Genomic DNA, 23,684 nt, shown 5'->3' with positions numbered 1-23,684 from the left:
CTTGTGACTTCAGGCAACTAGAATTGTTTTGATTGTGGAAGTCGCATTGCAAGATTAACTGGAGGTGTGTATAATTAACTCCATACGGTGAAGCAAAAAAAATTAAAAAACAGATGATAGCAAACACATAACTCAAAAATAACTTCCCCTTTTCCGTAACAAAGCAACTTTGACCCCCCCCCCGCCCCCCCGGCCTTTCCACAAAGGAGATCTTTCAACACGTACCACATACAAGAGCCAACTTCACCTGTGGTCTTTCCATCCACAACATCTCATCTAGAATCTTAGACTAAACTGCTCACACCTAGCCTGAATTTTATTCACTCCCACAAAACACTTCCGCACAACTCACTGCCATCCTTCGGTGACATTTAATTTCCTCCTTTTGGTCAAAGAGGAGATTGTCTAACAATCTCTCACCCTGACCCTCGGGATTTAAAGTGCTACTGCAAACATAGTTGTGGCGTTTTGGAAGAGTTATGTTCACGAGACGGTGCGTTTTTAACAGCGTTCCCGACGTTCCCAAGACAATGCTTAGTTTTATTTTTTTTTAAACTTGTTACACGCAACCTCTGGCACACTGAACCACAGCAAACAGTTAGGCAATCTCCCAGTAAATTAAAAGGAGGAAAATCCTGTATAATTAACTAGGCAGGGGAGACGGAGAAAGCACAAGAAGTACCAGGTTAATGCAAAATCAATTGAAGCGGCCATCTAATCAAAATTCATTTGTTCGGCGAGCTAAACAAAAGAACGAGCAAACTAGGGCCTATCTCTGGAAAGGCTATTTCTGTAAAAGTTTAAAAGAACTACGACCATCAAAAATGGTAACCTGTTCCCTGACCAGCCTGCCCCAATTTTATATTTTGACATAAGTAAGTGAGGTTTTGACAAGTGAAAATAAATTATGGCTGATCGTTTCGTTTCGTTTTTCAAAAAGAATATTTAATGCCAGAGCAACCAGCAAGTCTTCCACGGTTCAGAAAGTCAATTCAAATATATTGTTTTTCAACTGAGAGGTGCTGTCCCAAATCCCGTTTCTGTGAAAGCAAAATCAATTTTCTCCGTGAAAAGAAACGTTCCCTTATTTTTCACCACGTACAAGGCAAGAACGGTGGTAAGAGCTGTGGCATCACAAAAGTTTCTCGGGAGGGAAGGGGAATTACATTCCTATAAACGAGAATTAAGTGCAGGCCGACGAGATCCTCCCAGCCGAAGGTGGGCACTAGGGCAGAGGTAGCAACAGATGAAATTCATTTGGGTGGCAGGGCAGTCCGGAACTGCCACCACTTTTCATCCAGGATGGTACAATGGAATGAGTGGGCTTTGGGAGAGCAATCAGCAATCTTCCGGGTTGTAATTGCTGCCGGAGCGTTCCGCGGACTCGAGCTCCACGCTGGACAAAAACCGCCGCACGACCTTCTTGCAATTGTAATCCAGTGTGGTGGTGTACACAGTTTTGGTGTGCTTGGGGTAGACGATGGCGGTGCTGGTGAAATGCCTCGGCTTGGGGCGGGGTTCCAAGTGCAGCTCGGCTTTGTAGCTGCGCCACGTGCTGTCGGGAACACAGACGACCGTCTGGCTACAAGAGGTCATCCCGAGCCCCATCGGCAAATAGACGTTATTAATGAAGTGCTTCTCTGAGTCGTATTTCACCGAAGAGGTGTACCTGTTTAGGGGCAATAAGAGGTAGGCAGGAAGAGAGTTAGCATCGAGGTGAAGTGCCTCAGGAAAACCTGAGCTTCAAACCTCGTACGTACTCAAAACATTTCTCCTCCATCTTCCGCTAATGCTGCACTAAAGATTTAAGAAGAGCATTTTAGTCTTGCGGACTGTTCAGTTTCACAATTCCATCCCATTTCCAACTTACTCCTACACAGACAAAATTAATGTTTATGTTTTAATGTTTATTCGACCTACAGTTTAGGTCACAGAAGGCTTCCTACAGCTCCCAATAATCACTCTACCTTCTTACGTCACAGATGTCTGTTTTAACACCTACTTGAATCTATAATTTAAAACCGCTTCCTTCTGAGAAACAATTCTCCTTTAGTGGTTGTGGAAAGTGCCATCAAGTCATAGTTGATAAAAGCAGGATGCGATAAACCTTTATGAGAGACGTGAAGAATCTCGGATTGGATCATCCCTCTCACACAAAGTTTGTGAGTTTGATTATAAGTGCCAAGCAGAATTTTGATCCCGTATTTCTCAAACAGTGGCCCACCCCACGCTGGACAATTAATCGGAGTTTCAAAAGTAGCTGGATCTTAGTCTGGAGGTCCAATACTCTCTTTTACCCTCGAATAGTTTCAGAACAACTGATAAGGGGTTAGCAAGCCAAGGTTCAGGAAGCAGAGACTGCTGATCCACTTTTGTAGACTGTGAATCTAAGGTCCCCTTCCAGACATGCAGAATAACGCACTTTCAATCTACTTTCACAATTGTTTGCGTGTGGATTTTGCTATTCCACACAGTAAAATCCAGCTGCAAAGTGCATCGAAAGTGGATTGAAAGTGCCTTATTCTGCATGTGCAAAAGGGGCCTAATTTGGGACCCTGGTCAGTTTCTGGACACACACACATGACCAGACACGGCTGCTTGCACAGCAGTGCCAACCTTCATGAAACTGGTACTCCTATTGGTGGGAAGTATCTTTGTAGATGCATCAACATAACATTTCATCTGCGTTTCTCTGCAAAATGATTAAATACGCTGCTCCAGCAAACATCCCATCTTGGGAAGCCCTATTACTTACTTACTTACTCACTCACTCACTCACTCACTCACTCACTCACTCACTCACTCACTCACTCACTCACTCACACACACACACACACGCCTTTATTGGCATAGTCAGAAAGAGTTACATAAATCGGGAACAATTGCATGAATACATGATAGATAAAAGACCCCATGGGAAGCACAACAAATACGTTTTACTGGGAACTCTCAACTATCTCCGCAATGAAATTGGCGGTCCCTTCACAAAGACCAGGGTCCAAGTTGTTTAACAGTAGAGATAACCGGTCCTAATCAGATCAGGCAGCCCAGATTGGAAGAAAAAAATGTAAGTTGATATATTTAGATCTGATGTTATCAAATCTGGTGCAGTGCAAGAATTGGTGAGTCAGGGTTTCAACCACATTAAGTTTGCAACTGCATAACCTTGCGGGTTTATCTAAATTGCTGAACCTACCCTTTAATAGGGCAGAGGGCATAACGTTAAAACGTGCAATGGTAAGGGCTCTTCTTACGTGTGGGTTCATTAAGGTATGGAGGTAATAAGCCATACGTCTCTGCTCAAATGGAATCAGGAGTTGTGTTGGAGAGCAGGTTCGTTTGGCTGCTAGATGTAAATTTGCAAAGCCGATCTCTGAGCCTATTGTACGCTTCTGAATAGGACATTAGGTAGAGTGATTCAATAGGCAGGCCGATGGAAATAATCTTTATCTTGATTAGAGAAAACCAGGGGTTAGCCTGCGTGTCCTGTAGTGTCAATGAGACAAGGGAGTGTTCAGATGGCAGGTAGTGAAGGCGGAGCCAAAATCTGAAGGCTCTAAGCCAGGGGTAGGGAACCTTTAACACTCAAAGAGCCACTTGGACCCATTTTCCACGGGAAAAGAAAACAATGGGAGCCGCAAATAATTTTTGACATTTAAAATAAAGATAACACTGTATATATTGGGGGTTTTTTACCTTTTACTCCACTCATTCTGAGAAGCGCATGGATGCACCAGCCCTGCTGCCTGCAGGGCGGGCAAGGATGGGGCCAGCGGCTTGGCCTAGATCCGCGAGGAAAACGCCAGCCAGCTTGAACAAAGGCGGGTGAGAGGGAAAGCCCGCCAGTGCTGCCCTGCCAGGCGCTGGCGGGCAATTAGATGCGCCCGCCCTGCTGCAGCAGGGCGGGAGCGAATGAAGCCAGCGGCTCGGCCTTGCCTGCCGCCGGGAAAAGCACCCGCCCCGGTCCAATGGGGCGGGCGAGAGGGGAAGCCCGCGGCACGGCCCAGCTGGCTGTAAACGGTGATAGCGCCCGCCCTGGATGAAGCTGGTGGCTCAACTTTCATTGGAGCATGCAGTGCACCGGAGGAAGAACCGCGTAACGAAACCACTCGAGCCGCAGGTTCCCTACCCCTGCTCTAAGCCAAGCTTTATGTTCCAGGGTGTTTTGCCCCAGTTCTAAAAGCAGGGCTGCGTAAGGGATGCAGTTTGGAACTCCCATTATTTGGTGGAAAAACTTAGATTGGGGGACATTCAGAGCTTGGTTCACTGCATCAACATAATATTTCATCTGCGTTTCTCTGCAAAATGATTAAATACGCTGCTCCAGCAAACATCCCATCTTGCGAAGGCCTATTGGTCCCTCGTGCTCAGCTGTAGAACACTGGCCGCAGGAAAACCAACATTTACCTGACATCCTTGGGAGGTAAAGGGTCAAACTCCACTCCTTCACCAAAGGACAGGAGGCACAGCCGGGAAGTGCTGCCAGGGAGGAGAGGGTTAGGAGAGGAAGAGTTCTGCAAAAGTCAAAGCAAATAACAATTGGATCGTTGCAAACAACATACCAGCCACCAATGAAGCAGATAATGTGTGGAAGGGGGGGAAGAGAAGAAAATACCAAAAATGAAAGGAGGGCCAGCTGGTTCTGGTGGGTTTTCCGGGCTGTGTGGCCGTGGTCTGGTGGATCTTGTTCCTAACGTTTTGCTTGCATCTATGGTCGGCATCTTCAGAGGTGTATCACAGAGGGAAGTCTGTTACACACTGCGTCCAGTGAGAAGGGAATATTTTAGTGGGGTATATAATGTCCATGTCCCAGGGTGGTTAAATGTTTTGGTTTGGTTCCCCACCCTGGGATGTGGACAATATATACCCCACTAAAACATTCCCTTCTCACTGGACACAGCGTGTAACAGACTTCCCTCTGTGATACACCTCTGAAGATGCCAGCCACAAATGCAGGCGAAACGTTAGGAACAAGATCCACCAGACAACAGCCACACAACCTGGAAAACCCACAACAACCAGTTGGATCTGGCCGTGAAAGCCTTCGACAACACAAAGGTGAGCCAGATCATTTAAAAAGTACATAAGCAATCTCGCAGTTGCAAAAGCTGTTCCAGACCTTAGGAGAATATAACGATGTTTCCAGTTGTGTTTCCAGTCATATTCACTCAGGGGGTGTGGGTCATTTCACACTATACTTGCAGAAGTGATGTGGCCAGTCCCACAGGTCTGCAGAGCAACTTGGCATAACACACATCATAAGACAATAGTATACAGCAGATAAGTTCCAGAGCACAAAGATATATCCCACTAATATGCAAGCCACAATATAAAGTGCACAGTGCATTTATTGTGCGAGTGCAGGGGTCTGCAACCTGCGGCTCTCCAGATGTTCATGGACTACAATTCCCATCAGCCATGCTGGCAGGGGCTGATGGGAATTGTAGTCCATGAACATCTGAAGAGCCGCAGGTTGCAGACCCCTGTGCGATTCCAAACATCCACTTATAACTATACCTAAGTATTTGTAATATGTTATGTGTTGGAATTAGCCATTAGAGTAAATAGTGGTAGTCTGTTAGGTAGAGTTATAAGTGGATGTTTGGAATCACACTAGCACCATGGTGGTGAACCTTTGGCACTCCAGATGTTGTGGACTACAATTCCCATCAGCCCCTTCCCGCATGGCCAATTTGCCATGCTGGCAACGGCTGATGGGAAATGTAGTCCATAACATCTGGAGTGCCAAAGGTTCGCCACCGCTGCGTGACTAGCACAATTAAATGCACTGTGTACTTTATATTGAGGCTTGTGTATTTGTGGGATATATCTTTGTGCTTTGGAACACACCGGTCCCATCAGCACCATCAGAAAGATTGTTTAAAATACCCCAATGGACACCCGTTTTAGTGGGACACACTATAACCATGTCGTTGACGACCATCATTTTAACGCATCGATAGATCATGAACATTCTTTCTTCCAAAAGCTGGATTTTTTAAAAAAATCGTTGAAAGGCAGCCAGCAGGGTTATGCCAAAACAGAAGCACGAACTCATAGTTAACTTGTAGACACACAATCCCACAGAGATGCCACAGCTGCAGCTCTTGTCCTTGCATAGGAAAAAAAAACCTGGAACAAATCTGGGACGCCACTTCCACCCTAAAACCCTAATCAATCTTCAGGTTGCATGGAAACCACCTTCAGTCTCTGCTCCTGCTACAACCGATCAGTCATTGGGCGATTCCACACACAAGTAAAATAGGTTCGACACAGTTCCCTGAGAAGGGTACTAACCTAGGTCAAAACCATTGTGGTTCCCCACTGCAACCAGCTTGATCCCAGCTCGGAGGGCGGAATCATCCTGTGCCTCTTCGCCGCTCCGTTCCGATTGGCTACTGTTTTACGGCCATGTTCCGTCTATCCCCACACACGTTATAAAAAAAACTGCCACAGAAATGGAGGGACGAAGGTGGCGTTTTTTGATTGGCCAGCTGTACGCATGCCCAAAACACTCAGCTGTGATTGGCTGAAAGGGGGACTCCTGGCACCAGAGATTCTGCACTTTACTGGAATTGAGCTGAGTTCAAGCGTGGTTCCCTGAAAAAATAGTAGTTCCCAACTGGAGTCGGAAATTTGACCGTTACACGGGGCGAAGCTGATACAAAACCACGTCGATCCCAGTGGTTGTGCGGAGCACTTAGGTCGAACGCAGCTCAAACTTAGGTTGATAACGCAAGTGCGGAATCGACCATTGATGTCTTGGGGTTGGGGGTCGCTCTAATGCCCATCTAAAACCCAACCCCTAAAACCTGCAATCCCATCCCTGAAACACTTCAACATAAACAAAGCAGCTGGCAGATTAGCCATCCCTTGCTAATCACCCCCCCCCCCAATCCACCTGTTCCCTTGCATTTCAAGGGCAAGCTCCGTCTTGGGGCCCAGATCCTTAACAGCAAGAGCGCTCCAGCATCACGGCTGTCCCGCTCCGCTCTTCTGCCCGCTCAACGCTACAAGCAGTTGTTGACTGGTGGCCACCCAACCCCCTGATCGGCCGCGTCACCCACAAATGTGGGTCAAGGTATTTTTAGCAGCTGCTGGCCTCCAAAGATTTGGGATGGGAGCCAGGACACAAGCACAAAACCAACACTGGAGGGAAATGAAGGACAAACAGCAATCCACTATGTGAAGCAAGAAACTCACACACACACAATATTATGAGTAAGCAAAAAATATATATTTTTCTTTCCCCTTCTTGATAGATTTGACAGATAGCTGGTAACAGGGAGAAATGTCTGCAGAGCTGAAGCCCACCAAAGTGGGTACGGAGCAGCAGTGGCGTAGGAGGTTAAGAGCTCGTGTATCTAATCTGGAGGAACCGGGTTTGATTCCCAGCTCTGCCGCCTGAGCTGTGGAGGTTTATCTGGGGAATTCAGATTAGCCTGTGCACTCCCACACACGCCAGCTGGGTGACCTTGGGCTAGTCACAGCTTCTCGGAGCTCTCTCAGCCCCACCTACCTCACAGGGTGTTTGTTGTGAGGGGGGAAGGGCAAGGATATTGTAAGCCCCTTTGAGTCTCCTACAGGAGAGAAAGGGAGGATATAAATCCAAACTCTTCTTCTTCTCTTCTTAACCAGCGTTAGTGACAGTGCGATTCTCCCACACCTTCTGATAGCCAGAAGATGATGGTCGCTACTACAGATTCATTAGTGTCTGAATCAGTGAACTCTGTAGACTCTTGTGCAATGGGCATTGGTTAGACAAGAGAGCCCAAATGGACACAAAGGCTCATCTCACTGTACTATATTATCTCAAAAGGAAAACAACCCTGAAAGATGAACCACTTAAAAAAAACCTAGACATACAAAAAAAAACCCCACGAATTGCTGGATGTAACTGTAATTTGTATGTAGAAGAGTTTGAAGAGTTTGGATTTATGTCCCCCCTTTCTCTCCTGCAGGAGACTCAAAGGGGCTGACAATCTCCTTGCCCTTCCCCCCTCACAACAAACACCCTGTGAGGTAGGTGGGGCTGAGAGAGCTCCGAGAAGCTGTGACTAGCCCAAGGTCACCCAGCTGGCATGTGTGGGAGTGCACAGGCTAATCTGAATTCCCCAGATAAGCCTCCACAGCTCAGGCGGCAGAGCCGGGAATCAAACCCGGTTCCTCCAGATTAGATACACGAGCTCTTAACCTCCTACGCCACTGCTGCTCCTGTAGATGTAAGATGGCACGATTGGAGGGTGAGGGGGGGGGGCTAGTCTTGCATCTGAATAAATACAGTATATCAGATGGGGAAGTGCTATTATTTGCTGGACGAAACCCCAAAGCTTGGGCTAACACCCTTAACCACTTCAGCTGCCAGCTTTGGACTCCAGCGGCAGCACGTGAGAGCATAAAAGGGCAGCAATCTCGAACCACGGCAACAGTCAACATGAGAAGCGGCTCACGGGACACCACAGGGCCGAGAGGCTGGCGCGAGCGCTGCCGCACCCCAAATCCCAGAAAAGCATTTGGGAAGACGGGAACGACAGATGCATCTGGCATGCAAGCAGGCTCCACACAGTCCCAGAAAACAGGCTGCGAGTCCTCGTCCTTGTGCCCGTTCTTTAGGGGATGGGCTACGCCCACGGGGCTGCCTCTGCAAACGGTTTGGAAACTTCAGTTGATCTAAAGTGCAGCAGGAAGGCTGCAGTCAAGAGGTCAGTTATAAGGACAGTATCACCCTTGTGCTAGAGGATTTGCACTGGCTACCCATTTCACAGGGTTTTTGTTGTGAGGAGGGGGCGGGGAGAAGCCCCTTTGAGTCTCCTTACAGGAGAGAAAGGGGGGATATGAATCCAAACTCCTCCTCCTCCTCTTCTTCTTCTTCTTCTTCTTGTTACTATGGGAGGTTAAGAACTCGTGTATTTAATCTGGAGGAACCGGGTTTGATTCCCAGCTCTGCCGCCTGAGCTGTGGAGGCTTATCTGGGGAATTCAGATTAGCCTGTGCACTCCCACCCACGCCAGCTGGGTGACCTTGGGCTAGTCACAGCTTCTCGGAGCTCTCTCAGCCCCACCTACCTCACAGGGTGTTTGTTGTGAGGGGGGAAGGGTAAGGAGATTGTAAGCCCCTTTGAGTCTCCTGCAGGAGAGAAAGGGGGAATATAAATCCAAACTCCTCCTCCTCCTCCTCCTCCTCCTCTTCCTCCTCCTCTTCTTCTTCTTCTTCTTCTTCTTCTTCTTCTTCTTCGTCTTCGTCTTCTTCTTCTTCGTCTTCTTCTTCTTCTTCTTCTTCTTCTTCTTGTCACTATACAAAATGCTGGCCCTAAATGGTTCTGGTCCAGGATATCTGAAGGACCGTCTCTGCCCCCACTGTCCCTCCCACGGTTAAGATCGGTCTCTTAAGCCCTGCTCTCTGTGCCCCCCACCTTCAGAGGTGAGACCAAGAAAATTCCTATGGTTGCACCTGGTCTTTGGAACACCCTCCCCCGGCATTTACCTTACTTCCTTTTAGATGCCAGGTTGAAACCCATCATTTCAACCAGGCTTTTGTTGGGGGGGGGGGGGTTTGATTTTACCAGCTTTTAAATGGTTTGTTTCTTTTTTATGGTAGTTTCTATGCCGCTCACATCCAAAATTGCGTGTTAATAAGGTGGCTTCAATTGTGAGCTGCCTCAAGCGGGACTCCGAACGGGCGGCATAAAGATATTCTAAGTAAATAACATTCTCGAGACGTCCCTTTGGAAGGACAAACAGAAGCAATACCTGACTCCACCCTGTGTGACATTTAAAAGAAAGGGGCAGGCAAGAATATCCTCTTTTTTAGGGGAACGGTGCCCCAGGGAAATGTAGGGAGCTGCCGGGCTCAATCCTCCATGACTTAGCACAACTAGGTTACACAAAACAGAAGCTATTAGAAGTAACTACCTCAAGATGAGGACTAGGGCTGCATTAATGCCCAGCAGTGCAAATTTTCCCTGGTTCAAATCCTACCTACGCCACACTCGCCTGCTGGCCTTCGGCAAGGTACCTTCAGTCCCTCACCAGCTCTGCAAAGTTGTTGTTCTGACCTACCTCCCAGGGCTGTTCATAAAGAATCACAACTGAAAGAGTTTGGATTTATAGAAGAAGAAGAAGAAGAGGAGGAGGAGGAGGAGGAGGAGGAGTTATATCCTATATTTGGATTTATATCCCTCCTTTCACTCCTGAAGGAGACTCAAAGGGGCTTACAATCTCCTTGCCCTTCCCCCCTCACAACAAACACCCTGTCAGGTAGGTGGGGCTGAGAGAGCTCCGAGAAGCTGTGACTAGCCCAAGGTCACCCAGCTGCCGTGTGTGGGAGTGCACAGACTAATCTGAATTCCCCAGATTAGCCTCCACAGCTCAGGCGGCAGAGCTGGGAATCAAACCCAGTTCCTCCAGATTAGATACACGAGCTCTTAACCTCCTACGCCACTGCTGCTCCTGGCTTTTCTCAACCATGGAAAAGCCACGTGGCGTAGCGGTTGAGTGCCTGCACTGCCACTCACACGATCAGGAGTTCGAGCCCCCTGTGGGTCAGATATCCTGGCAGCTGGCTCATGGTGAACTCAGCCACGCATCCATTTCTTGGTCGGTAAATGAGTACCTAACTCATAGCTAGGGAGTAAAGAATAGCCGGGGAAAGCAATGGCAAACTACCCCACAAAAACGGCTTGCCTATGAAATCACGGCTCGCAGCGGTACCCCAGGGTCGGACACGACTGAAGGGGAAACTTTACCGTTTTTCTCAACCGTAAGCAGGCTCAAAGGGGCTGACAGACTCCTTTCCCTTCCTCACCCCACAACAGTCACCTTGTGAGTCAGGTGGGGCTGAGAGAGTTCTGAGAGAACCGTGACTGGCCCAAGGTCACCCCAGCAGGCTTCATGTGCAGGAGAGGGGAAACCAAACACGGTTCTCCAGATAAGACTCCACCACTCTTAACCACCACACCACACTGGTAAAAGTAGCACTCGGAAGCCCGGTCGAAGTCCTAAACTGTTCCCCTTATTAGTCCGCGGGGCATTAAGAAGGACAAGAGAAGAGGCTGGATTTATATCCCACTTTTCACAACCCTCAAAACCGCTTACCAAACTCCTTCCCTTCTTCCCATGACAGGCGCCTTGCGAGGTAGGTGGGGCTGAGAGAGTTCTGAGAGAACAGTGACCGGCCCAAGGTCGCCCAGCCGGCTCCATACGGAGGAGTGGGGAGTCAAACAAGGTTCTCCAGGTTCGAGTCCCCAGCTGCTCTTAACAAACTCCCCCCGCCCCGCCCCCCCCATGGCTCCCAGATTCCAGAGGCGGCCCATTCCCCAGCTGGGTGCGGCTGAAAGGCTGCTCCTGTGGAATATCTGCCTGCCACGCACCTGTTAAGGGCACGGCCGACAGCCAGGGCCCCGGGCCCTTCCGGAGACAGTCGCCGGGGGCGAGTGAGACCCCGGCCTGGGCCGGAAGCTGTCCAGCCTCATAAGTCTGGGAAGGGGAAGAAGAGGGGGAGGGGGTGCCACGGGCCAGGCGCCCTCTCTGCCTAGGGGTCTGCCACCTGCGGCTCTCCAGATGTTCATGGACTACAAATTCCAATTGGCCATGCTGGCAGGGGCTGATGGGAACTGTAGTCCATGAACATCTGGAGAGCCGCAGGTGGCAGACCCCTGCCTCCGCCAGCCCTTTGGGAGCCTCCCCTTGGGCGCACCTCCTGGGGACGGGGCAACTCACCGTGGCCGGAACCCGAGTGCCCCCCGCCGCCCCGGCCGGCTCGTGCAGCAGCCCGTTGGCGAGTCCCCCCCGCTCGGCGGAGGCCGGCAGCCAGTGGGCCGGGCTGGGGCTGGGCGGCAGGCCGGAGTCGGGGCTGTCGAGCGGCCGCTCCCCCCGCCGCTTGGCGTCCGGCAAGTCCGGCACCTCCTGCAAGCTCAGCCGCCCCACCATCGCCGCGCGCCCGGCCCCGGCCGCCGCCAACGCCGCTCTGGCCGCCAGCGGCAGGCTCCGCCCGGCCGGCCCCGGCCCCGCCCCTGGGGGCGCCTCGCCCCGCCTCCTCCCCGGGACCGCCCGTCGGGGCTGGGCCGCCCGTGCCAGGCGAAGGGGTCGACGCCTGTGCAGACGTCAGGCGGGAAAGGAGCTCTTGGGTCTGCCACCTGCGGCTCTCCAGACGTTCATGGACTACAAATCCCATCAGCCCCTGCCGCAGGGGCTGATGGGATTTGTAGTCCGTGAACGTCTGGAGAGCCGCAGGTGGCAGACCCAAAGGTGCGGGCTCTTGCATCGCCCGGACTCCGGCAGCTACTCAAAGCGGAATCCTGCGCATGCAGAGAAGCGGAAGGCAGCCTCCTTAGGAAGTGGGTGATGCCTTCTATCGCAGCTTCAGGCTCGACACGTCCCCCGCGTTTGGCATCCGTCAGGTGTGCCACAGATCCTGGCCTCTTAGCAAGCATGTACCTTCTTGGACACATCATCTTCCAGACTGAAATGCTCCTTCCTGCTAAGAAAACGGACTCCTGCCCATTTTTTCCAAAGCAGAATGTGCATTTTCCTGAATGCAATTTTTTTCCCTCGCCCCCAAAGGTTTACTGAAGGGCTAGGAATAAATTGGTTGCCCACCCCTTGAAAGACCCCCCATCTCGTGACCAGAGACTCATGCAGAGTTGCAACAGGTAAGGTCACTCTCCTGGCCTGGCAAAACCACACTCAGAGCAGAGACATGGTAGAATTAACAGCCTCAGAGAAAAACCAGCATCACGCAGAGACACAGCAGGCACATTCCTTGTGACCGGTTCCTAGCCCAGGGGAGCGTATATGATTCCACCCTTCTCTATTTTTATCCATACAACAACCAGGCAAGGTAGGCGTGCAACTAGCCCAAGATCACCCTTTAAGGCCAAGTTGGGGGGGGGGGGAGAGATTTAAACCATGTCTCCCTGCTCTCACACTCTTAACCCCCTCCGAGGGTAGGGCGGTTTATCAAATCGAATAAATTATTATTATTGTTGTTGTTGTTGTTGTTGTTGTTACTATGGTTACTATATTATTATGGTTACTATGGTTACTAGTAGGTTACTATTACTACTACTACTACTACTACTACTACTACTACTACTACTACTACTACTAATAATAATAATAATAATAATAATAATAATAATAATAATAATAATAATAATAATAAAACTATTATAGCCTGTCAGCGCATGCTTGGAGGTGAAGAACTCGGAATCCCCGTCCTTCTGACAGCCCTTTCCTGCTCCTGAGACTTAAAAAAAATCCTTTAGAGAGAGAAAAATGATTTCATCTCTTTCTGCCTCACTTCAGGAGTGACATTTGCATGAATGGAAGCAGTTGGGAGCATTTGCAAATGAACACCAGGCCTGCCAAACTACATTTGGGAGGGGCGGGCGGGAAGGGGGGGGGGGCTGCTGCTGGAAATTCACACTTAGGGGGTGAATCACAGAATTTGCAACTCCGCAGCCCTGTCTGGGACAGAGAGTTTTTTTAAAAGGTCAAACCGCTTTTCAAGGAATGTGGTGCTTATTCATGGGGGCGGCGGGGGGGCTTTTCCATCAAGCCAGGAGAACACAGCCCTCCAGCTCCGATCTAGTTCTCCGGAGCTATTTATAGGTCCTGGGTCCCAGCCCAGAGGGAACCCGCCTGTTGAACCGCGGGCTCATTTTCACACCGCGCTGGTGGAAAGGGGGCTTTGGGCCTCAGCCCCAGAAGCAGTTTGCTACGGCAACACTCCGTTCAGGAGGAGGCAGCCGGAAGAACAGCCGGCCCGTTTTTGAGTGGGCAGTAGCCCAGCCGTGGCCAAAAGCCTGCTTAGCAGACCAAACACCCCTGATTGGACCAACGCCCCAATTTGACCACCACTGTTTCAGTTTTCAAAGGAACTTGAGCAGCCAAATGGGAAAGGCCCAAGAACAGAGACGTACAGCCTATAGGGACATGGGGTTACCCATGTCCCCGGGTGCACGCTTTTCGGTCACGTGGCCTCTCACATTATCAAGACAGTGTGCACCCCGGTCACACACCACCGAGCCCCACCCCCCCGTAGGGAGGCGGGGGCAGAACTTGGCGTTGGGCAGCCCTCAGTGCCCGCCTGAGCTGCCGCCACTGATCCCCACCCCCCTGGGCCTCTGTGCAGGCTGGATCCCCGCCCCCCAGCTAACAAACCCCTGGGGACGCCAGGAGCAGGCCTGCACGGAGGTCGGGGGCAGAGCTTGGAGTCCCCAAGCCACGCCCCTGAGCGCAGGGGTGGCCCAGGGTGGAGGGGCAACCCAGAGAAGGGGTTGTCTCCGGGCACCATCCCCCCCGAATACACCTCTGCCCAAGAAACCCACTCCTGGAGGAGTTTTTTTGGATTTATATCCCCCCTTTCTCTCCTGCAGGAGACTCAAAGGGGCTTACAATCTCCTTGCCCTTCCCCCCTCACAACAAACACCCTGTGAGGTAGGTGGGGCTGAGAGAGCTCCGAGAAGCTGTGACTAGCCCAAGGTCACCCAGCTGGTGTGTGTGGGAGTGCCCAGGCTAATCTGAATTCCCCAGATAAGCCTCCACAGCTCAGGCGGCAGAGTGGGGAATCAAACCTGGTTCCTCCAGATTAGATACACAAGCTCTTAACCTCCTACGCCACTGCTGCTCCTGGTGAGAGTAGAAAATCCGGGTGGACAGACCGAGGGTCTACCTTGTAGAAAGCAACCCGGAGAGCCGGCAGGTGCTTTCTGCAGCCCCAAATTTGAAACTTCACTGCCCATTTCCAGATTCTCTAATGCGACCCCTTTTCTACCACTGGAATTTGGAGCCCAGTGAGGTTTACAGCTCAGGATGCGCTTCGTGGGAACTGCTTTTGGCGACTCCTGAAAGGGCTCGAGACGGGAAGATCGGGACCTTCGGCAGCCTCGGAGCAAGCAGGCCTGAGTGGCGACACTCCCCCCCGGGCTTCCGGGCTCCAGCTCAGCCTGAAACACTGAGGACAAGTGACATAGGCTTGGCTTGCTCTTGGCCCCTAGTGACTGTTTGGGGTAGCAGCCCACGAGGAATGTTCTCAGCACACTCAAGGGCCAGCCCATCCCTGGGTGGAGAATTCTTGGCAGCTAGGCCATTACTAAAGATAGCTGCAGCAGGGGTCCCCGACGTGCACCCGCTAATTGCATCTGGGAATTAGGAGGAGCCGAGTGGGGCCTCTGCCCAGCAGGGGTTCTGATTGGCTGTGCAGATTTAAAAAATATCCCATTAAGCAAAGCTTCTGCTTGAAATGTCGAAGAGTTAATATTAGCGATACTACTCCCGCTCTAGCCTTTGGTGACTCGCTGTGCCTTCTGGGGCAGCCGTTGTGCCTCCCAAACTCCCAAAACTGTCTGCAGACTCAAAAAAAGGCTGAGGCCCTCTGAGCTAAAGCACTGGCCAGGCACTGCGGGTACCAGAGGAGGATGCTCAGACCTCAGCCCAAGGGCTACAGGGAAGCTGTGACCTCCCTCCCAGGACACACAAACAGCATCTCGAGGGGAGGACCAGCTAGTTGGCCTTCATTGCTGTGAATTCATCTACCCTTTCTCCTTATTCTGTGACTCTATGCCACAGGTGTCAAACTTGCGTCCCTGCAGATGTTATGGACTACAGTTCCCATCATCCCCTGCCAGCATGATGTTGGCAGGGGATGATGGAAACTGTAGTCCATAACATCTGCAGGGACGCAAGTTTGACACCTATGCTCTGTGCCTTTTCTTTAAGTTTGAGGATGGGGGGAGGGTAGACTCAGGTGACTCCCTGTGACTCAGGTGAGTGGCCTAGTTGTAATAAGAGTGTTAATTTTGCAATTTCTGAATATTCTGTGATCTTCTGTATCCAGTCTTCCTTGGTTGGTAATTTCTGGGTGTACAATGTCTTTGCAGTAGTAGACATATAGATAAAAAGCAAACACCTTGTATTGTCGAAGGCTTTCACAGCTGGAATCACCAGGTTGTTGTGGGTTTTTCGGGTTGTATGGCCGTATTCCAGCAGCATTTTCTGCTGATGTTTCGCCTGCATCTGTGGCTGATCCTCTGAAGATGCCAGCCACAGGTGCAGGCAAAATGTCAGGAGAAAATGCTACTGGAACACAGCCTTGCAACCCGGAAAACCCACAGCCACCTAGCAAAGACCTTACGGGCTTCCGATCAAAGATAATTTGATGACTATATGGATGCATTTGCTCCATGCGCCTCTCACCCACTAGCGATGAGTAAACAGAGGTGTGCCTTTTCTGCCATGGGATTGAAGTGACACAGCCAAAGGCTTGCCGCTATGTTTGCACTCACAGCTGAGCCATTTGCCAAGGCGATAAGGCAGAGGCGTAGCTGTCCAGGCTGAAATTGCTCAGGTGCATCACGCAAGGATGGACTTCTACCCTGCAAATCCAAGCACGTCTTGGGACCTACGTGCTGCCCTCATGGACGAGGGAAGCACAAACCGTGCACTCTAACGATCCCAATTGACGGGGGACAGTCCTTAAGTTTTCCTGCCTTTTAGGGATCGTTTAGCATTGGCAGTTTGGGCGGTTCAGCTCCTCACCGAGGGCGTCTGCTGGCAAATCTTTTCAGCTGGGTAGGCGAGCCCATTTTATTTTAAGCCTCTTTCTCACAATACTAGAACCAGGGGGCATCCATTGAAAATGCTGGGGGGGGGGGGGGAATTAGGACTCATAAAAGGAAACACTTCTTCACGCAACGTGTGATTGGTGTTTGGAATATGCTGCCACAGGAGGTGGTGATGGCCACTCACCTGGATAGCTTTAAAAGGGGCTTGGACAGATTTATGGAGGAGAAGTCGATCTATGGCTCCCAATCTGGATCCTCCTTGATCTCAGATTGCAAATGCCTTAGCAGACCAGGTGCTCAGGAGCAGCAGCAGCAGCAGAAGGCCATTGCTTTCACATCCTGCACGTGAGCTCCCAAAGGCACCTGGTGGGCCACACCAAGTAGCAGAGTGCTGGACGAGATGGACTCTGGTCTGATCCAGTCTAGTTCTTATGTTCTTAAGCCCACATCCCTCTAAACCAGGGGTAGGGAACCTGCGGCTCTCCAGATGTTCAGGAACTACACTTCCCATCAGCCTCTTTCAGCATGGCCAATTGGCCATGCTGGTAGGGGCTGATGGGAATTGTAGTTCCTGAACATCTGGAGAGCCGCAGGTTCCCTACCCCTGCTCTAAACAGACACGTGAATTGCCTGATGAAGGCTGTCCCTGCAATGAGCAGCAGGTTGGATTGGATCAGGGGTCTACAACCTGTGGCTCTCCAGATGTTCATGGACTACACTTCCCATCAGCCCCTGCCAACATGGCCAATTGGACGTTTCCAGAAGCATAAGAATAAACTAATTGCAGAGCGCTGTCCTTCCCAATTATAAACACTATTGTACTTTTGAAAAACCTTGACCTGCCTTTCCTTGATGCATAACGAGGCCATGCTGGCAGGGGCTGACGGGATTTGTAGTCCATGAACACCTGGAGAGCCGCAGGTTGCAGACCCCTGATCTAGAATCTGGCTAGCTGTTATTTTTGTGTTAAGATTATACTGCTGTGCCGTTCTAAACTGTATATAAAAAAAGTTTTTTTTCATTACTCCAGTGGGAGAGATGTAAGAATTTTTCCCAAACATCTTGTTATTGTGTTGTAAAATTATTTTGGTTACTTATAAGTAAATTGCTACTCCAGTAGGAGAACAAATTTTTGAATTATTGTAGCCTGGTTGGTACAAGTTTTCTTCTTTTCACTCATATATGGACACTGAGGCAGCAATTGGGGCTCTGTCACAGAGACCCCTGCAGTTGCTGTGGTACAGTGCAAACCCGTGAGAACCGATGGTAGTCCCATTGTTATTTTATTTTTCAAGCAAAGCTTTCCCCGAAAAAAAAAAATTAGCAACTGCTTGGCTTTGAGAAGCGCCAGGCAAGTCTCTCTTAGAGGAAATCAATTCTGCAGGCAACGGAAAGCTTCGGATGTTCAATTGTGGACTAGGCTAGAAACGGCAAAGTTATTTTGATTTCCCAACAGGGGTCGGGAACAGTTTACGAGCAAGTCCCTATTTTCCACTGTTCAACGTCGGAGTACATGACAAGGAGGACCCGCTGGCTGCTACCAGGGGAAATGCTCAGATCTCTGCAACAATAGCTAGAGGTTGTTGCTGTCGTGTTCCTTTACCGCATGAAGAGATGTGCTATGTTCGGCTTCCGTACAGCGACAGCGGGCCTCTCTCCTTCACAGCAACTGTTGGGCAATGAAGGAGCATAAATTGCTGGGTGGGGAGTGGGAAAATGGATCCTTTGAGCTCGGCGGCCGCCCTCAGCAGCATCTGCTGTCCTGGGATCTCTGGATTCCTTCTCTGCTAGGAAAAGTGATCGTGCAGTTTCAAGAGCTTTCCAGCCTCACTGCGGAGGAGAGGCTTCTGGAGGCGAAGGGCAGGCAAGGCAGAGAACGGGTCCCCCGGGGGCCAGCAGGCCTTCAGCGAGTGTCTGGGCCTGCTAGCCGCAGCTAGCGAACCCGATCCGTCGGAGACATTCCTCAGCCCCTCCTGATGCGGCGTCTGTGGCTTGCAGCTATGCGCTTTGGTGGGAACGCCGGCTGCTTCCTCCAGGAATTCCACATTCTTCTCAGGATGGGTGTTTGGCTGTAACTGGATCTAGGAAACACTGAGGCCCGGCTGAGTCGGCGCTCAAGAGGCAGATGGAGGGAAGGAGAAAGGGAAGGGATTGCCCTGGGGCCGAAGAGCCTGAAGGAAGAGGGAAAGGGGGCCAGACCCTTTTGGCAGTGACATTCTGTAATCGGAAAGCCCTTTTACCAGGGCTGGGCTGGACTGAACAGAAGTTCCTGGCTTTCACTTGGAACTCTTTGTTGTTATTGATCAAACAAAGGGCCCTTCATAGTGCGGTCTTTAAAAGAAGAAGAAGAGTTTGGATTTATATCCCCCCTTTCTCTCCTGTAGGAGACTCAAAGGGGCTGACAGTCTCCTTGCCCTTCCCCCCCTCACAACAAACACCCTGTGAGGTAGGTGGGGCTGAGAGAGCTCCGAGAAGCTGTGACTAGCCCAAGGTCACCCAGCTGGCATGTGTGGGAGTGTACAGGCTAATCTGAATTCCCCAGATAAGCCTCCACAGCTCAGGCGGCAGAGCTGGGAATCAAACCCGGTTCCTCTAGATTCGATACACGAGCTCTTAACCTCCTACGCCACTGCTGCTGGATTTATACCGGGCTTCTCTCAACTGTTAAGGAGTCTCAACGCCGCTTCGGACTGCTTCCTTTCCTCTCCCCACAACAGACACCTTGTGAGTGAAGTGGGGCTGAGAGAGTTCTGAGAGAACTGTGACTGGCCCCAGATCACCCAGCCGGCTGTGGTTTCCGGGCTGTATGGCTGTGTTCTAGTAGCATTTTCTCTTGACGTTTCACCTGCATCTGTGGCTGGCATCCCACCCAACACATTTGTGGCTGGATCCCACCCAACACATGCAAATCAAGTTTGCTAATTGCACCCTTAACACTTTTCACCAACGCAAACGGTTCTTTCTCCCATCCTGGACATTCCACAGGTATATATACGCCACTTGTTTTGCTACCATCGGATCCTCTGAAGATGCCAGCCACAGATGCAGGCGAAACGTCAAGAGAAAATGCTACTAGAACACGGCCAGACAGCCTGGAAACCACACAACACCCCAGTGATTCCGGCCGTGAAAGTCTTCGACAATACATTGAAAGGAATTGGCCTGGAATACTAGAATGGAGCGCGACTTTGGAGCTCTGCGAACTTCCTCACTCCACCTCTTGCATGCAAAATGCGTGCAAATGTGCAACACAATGGTTTCTCTCAGTACAGGATGTGGGGATGGTGAATGCCCAGGTTCTGGGTTGGCTTTTTAAAGGACGAAGTACGTTCCATAAAATATTTCATTTCCTCTACGAAAAAGGGAAGCTTTATTAGAACTACTCTGGTGCCTTTGCTCCAAGGTTCACTTCAGTCCAAAGTACACCCGCCCCAATGTGCTCTCTCGAATCTGCAAAGCATCTAGTGATCTGGCGCTGTCCGGAAAGAGCTTGCAAAAATGCCCCAGGCAGAAACATAGAAAAGCAAGTGATTTGCTTTGTCTTGAGTTGTAACCTCCACGGGCCTTCAAGATCCCATTGGATTTGAACAGCCACCGTTATGCAGTGGCGGAGCGGCAAGGGGACGGGGGGGGGGCGGTGTTGCACACCAGGCACACGCCTGCCCCCCCTCCAGAAAATTGCCCCCCCCCTTCCCACATTTACCATAGTTACTTTTCTTTTTCTAGTAGGTTGCTTGTGGCTGAGTGCTGCCTATCTACCGCTGCTCAGGCTTGAATATGGCCTGGAGGCCAAGGCTACAGTTCCCAGGAGACCTTGGGGCTCACAAGGCCTCCTGGGAAGTACAGTTCCTCAGGCAGTTTTTAGCCTGAACTGTGAAGAGGCCGCTTTTTTCAGCCTGAAAAAGTACTAGAAAATGAAAAGGAACTAAGGTAAGTGTGGAAAGGGGGGCAGGGGCGGGGTGCCGCAGGGGGGCAGAAAAAACACACTGCGTACCGGGCACAGTTTGGCCCGGCTACGCCTCTGCCGTCATGTGAGGACTTTCAAGGATGAAAAAAGAATTGATTGGACTGTCCTAGATGCTAAGTCAGGGGTGTCCAACTCTGGCGCCCCAGATGTTCATGGACCACGATTCCCATCAGCCCCTGCTGTCTTGAATGATCTGCCTATTTACATTAATTGCACATCACATATTTTTACCAAATGCACATACACAGTACTGCAATGAGAGAATTCGGCTGTTGCCTGCCTTGGACTCCAGCTGGGCTCATCATAAGCAAGAAACCAAAGATATTTTGCACAAAGTCGGGGTTTTTCAAAAGGCGCTCCCATTCTCTTTATTAATAGAATATGAACAACAACAGAAACACCTAATGTAACATCGAGAAACATTCTGGTTTAATAAATACAGAAAATACATATTCTGTTAGGGGCAAGGGCGAAAAAGAGCAGTTGTAATTATTTAACAGGTGGGGGCTGTCTATCAGAAGGGTTTTTTGGGCCCCCTCCCCTGCATTTTAAGTCAACTGCTTGTGAGAAAAAAAAATTCCGTGCCAGGAGTAATGTTGTTTTTTCCCTTCACCTTTTTGGCCTCTATTGATTCTGGAATGTGGAGTGTGACTGGGTGCGGATGTAGCAGTTGTGCTGTTTGCTCTTGAGGGAAGGACGTCCATAAAACCGAGAGGTGAAAATCACACCCACCTGCCTCGGCGTTCTTTTGCCAGGCTGAACGGCTCCGAGAGTCAACACTGTGTGACCTGGATCCCAACCAAATGGGACAAAGGGTCAAAGGAGTGTAACCGATTCCCGGGGAGGAGGGTGGAGACGCTGCTTTAGCAGCCCCTGGAAGATACCGCCTGGTTCTCTACATCAACGGTCCAAAGGAGACAAGCAGAGGCGGTTGGAAAGGCAGAAGGTTCGGCCTGTAACCCTTTTTTGCCAAACAAAAAGATATTATCTCAAACTTTGAAATTTAAGTTCAACGAAGTCAGCCAACATCTAGGGCAGGGGTGTCCGCCTCTGGCGCTTCAGATGTCCATGGACTACAATCCCCATCAGCCCCTGCTGGCCTGGCCAATTGGGGCTGAAGGGAATTGTAGTCCATGAACATCGGAAGCGCTAAGAGTTGGACACCTCTGATCTAGACATCAATAATTGTATTATTAGACTCCTCCTTTCAACACACCAGAAGAAGCCTGACCCCAGAGGACCACCGTCTAAGTGGGGCACGGCGGGGGGGGGGGATGGGCGGTGTCATTTCCCCTCCCTATGCCTCTGCCTGGCCCTTCATGGTTTCAGCAAGCCGTTCCAGTTGGCAGTGCCTGGTATGAGTCAGCAAGGGGCCCGCTCCAGAAGTCTGGCCTGGAGGACTCAGTTGTTCCAAAACAGTGCCCTGTAGAATGGGGTGTCTCCCAGCAAAAGGAAAGTCAAGGAAAATCCTGTGAGCCATTTAAAAAAAAAAAGTAGCTCTGCTCACCTCCAGGAAGCCTGCTCACCACCAGGAAGCCTGCGGAATGCCTGGGCACAAGAAAGGGTCACCTTGTTCAGGAATCTTGAGCCAGGAATGCAGGAGCAACAGTCAGCGAAGGTAGAAGGAAGGGAGGGGTGGGAACCAGGGATCGTTTTGCAAGAAAGCAAACACAACCTGGGCACTGTCCAGCTATTCAATCCTACTTTGCCTCTGGGCAGAACCCAAAGCAGCCCTCGCTCCTGTGGAGCTAAATCTAAAGGATTTCTTACGCCGCGGCTAGCTATGTTGGCTTGTTTCATGAACGTGCCAAAGTGGCAAGTTGCTCTGAACCAACCTTTGCCCCCTCCTAGCAGCCTTGGCCATAAGGGAAGTCCAAGTAAGGTCTCGGTGGGCCGGCAGCCGAGGAGGGTGAAGGAGAGCTCAGGATCGCAAGAAAGAGCCGGGTGGGGGACAGTTACCCGTTCTGAGAAAAGCAGGGTTGCCGCAGCAGGGCTGAAACTTACACAGAAGCGCACGCACGCACACAGAGGGTAATATCTTACACACCTTACCTTGAGCCCTGACATAATTTCAGCATGCGTCCGGCCACGACAGGTAAGCTGTACGAGACATTACTGGGGAAGGAGAAGAGCTCCCCACAGGGCTTCCTGGCGGCAAGCCCAGCTTTCTCGAAACGGGGCAACCCTCCCTGATCCTTTGGAACAACTGAGAACCAGGAAGCTGGACGGAAATAAGGGAAAAGGGGGGAAAGTCCACACTCAAGGGGTGTGTGGCAGAGATTAAACTGACAGGCTTCGAATGTTAAGAGGTGTCCTTTCCGAGAGTCCTCGAAAGACAAGCGTGGCTGCTTTCGATTGACTGAGACCGGGAGTCCCGGAACGTCCAGTGATCAAGCCCCGGTATACCTGGATTCAGTTTTGGTATTCTCTTACGGGGTCGTGCAGGTGCACGGTTCACAGAACAGCCCGCCCACATGGAAGCAACAATGCCCTCGTGGTGCTGAGTGCAGGCGTGTGGGGAAAGGGGGCGAGCCAATGGGAGAGGGAGGGTCGGGGGGACTGGTCCCCGAAGCAGAGTTGGGGGCTGAGAGCAATGCAGCGCAACTCTCGCCCTTCCACGCAGGAGTCGTGTATTGGGATGCTCTTGGCCACATGAAGACAGAGCAGACTGGGAGCAAGAAGGCAGGAAACGGTTCGTGGCTCGGGGAGATTTTTGGCCGGGGAAGATTCAAAAGAAGAGAGCCTGTTGCCAGGAGCCCCAAGTGAAACAAGTCTTGAGATTCTCTCGACAGCAGGTTTTGATGCTGAGGATATACCTGAGCTGTCTCTGAAACCAGGCAGAGGGAGGGAATGGGCCCGGGACTGTCATTATCAGTACAAGTTCGAACTCGGACCGGCCCGGGGGGGAGGGGGGGGGGCAGAAGCAGCAAAAGGCCCCCGCCGTCTTCAGAGCCTCTTCTTGATGAGCTTCTCCAGCTTGCGGATGCGGGAAGACTCCTGCTCGGGCGTGGGGGCCGCCAGCGACACGGAGGCCGCGTTCTCCACCCCGGAGGAAAGGGCCGGGAGCTTCTGGCGGAACAAATCCAGCATGCTGCTCTGCTCACTCCGTTTGAGACCCTGCCGGATGGAGACGCGGACCGTTTAGTGGCAGGG

General features: G+C 51.0%; 2 protein-coding genes across 2 annotated transcripts in view; both read right to left on the bottom strand.

Moving 5' to 3' along the window:
• Positions 1–519: 519 nt before the first annotated feature.
• On the bottom strand, positions 520–11,954 carry RFLNB (refilin B). The gene is made up of 3 exons (XM_048519411.1): positions 11,718–11,954; positions 4,408–4,514; positions 520–1,669 (listed from the first exon to the last, which is right to left on the bottom strand). The coding sequence occupies exons 1-3, from the start codon at positions 11,925–11,927 to the stop codon at positions 1,339–1,341; spliced, it is 648 nt and encodes a 215-aa protein (XP_048375368.1). The 5' UTR covers positions 11,928–11,954; the 3' UTR covers positions 520–1,338.
• An 8,919-nt stretch (positions 11,955–20,873) lies between these two features.
• The window catches only part of VPS53 (VPS53 subunit of GARP complex), a 59,107-nt gene continuing 56,296 nt past the window's right edge, over positions 20,874–23,684 (bottom strand). The window contains exon 22 of the mRNA XM_048519175.1: positions 20,874–23,648. Coding sequence (XP_048375132.1) covers positions 23,478–23,648 — 171 coding nt within the window. The 3' untranslated portion in view covers positions 20,874–23,477. The remainder of the gene's footprint in view (positions 23,649–23,684) is intronic.

Source organism: Sphaerodactylus townsendi, linkage group LG16, assembly GCF_021028975.2.
Source record: "Sphaerodactylus townsendi isolate TG3544 linkage group LG16, MPM_Stown_v2.3, whole genome shotgun sequence".
In the NCBI taxonomy this organism is placed as follows: domain Eukaryota; kingdom Metazoa; phylum Chordata; class Lepidosauria; order Squamata; family Sphaerodactylidae; genus Sphaerodactylus; species Sphaerodactylus townsendi.
This window is presented reverse-complemented; position numbering and strand designations above follow the sequence as displayed.

Coding starts and splice junctions, on each gene's coding strand:
- RFLNB (XM_048519411.1), bottom strand. CDS start 11,927: ATGGTGGGGCGGCTGAGCTTGCAGGAGGTGCCGGACTTGCCGGACGCC. Junction 4,515..11,717: donor GCACTCGGGTTCCGGCCACG/GTGAGTTGCCCC, acceptor TGACTTTTGCAG/AACTCTTCCTCTCCTAACCC. Junction 1,670..4,407: donor TTACCTCCCAAGGATGTCAG/GTAAATGTTGGT, acceptor GCCCCTAAACAG/GTACACCTCTTCGGTGAAAT.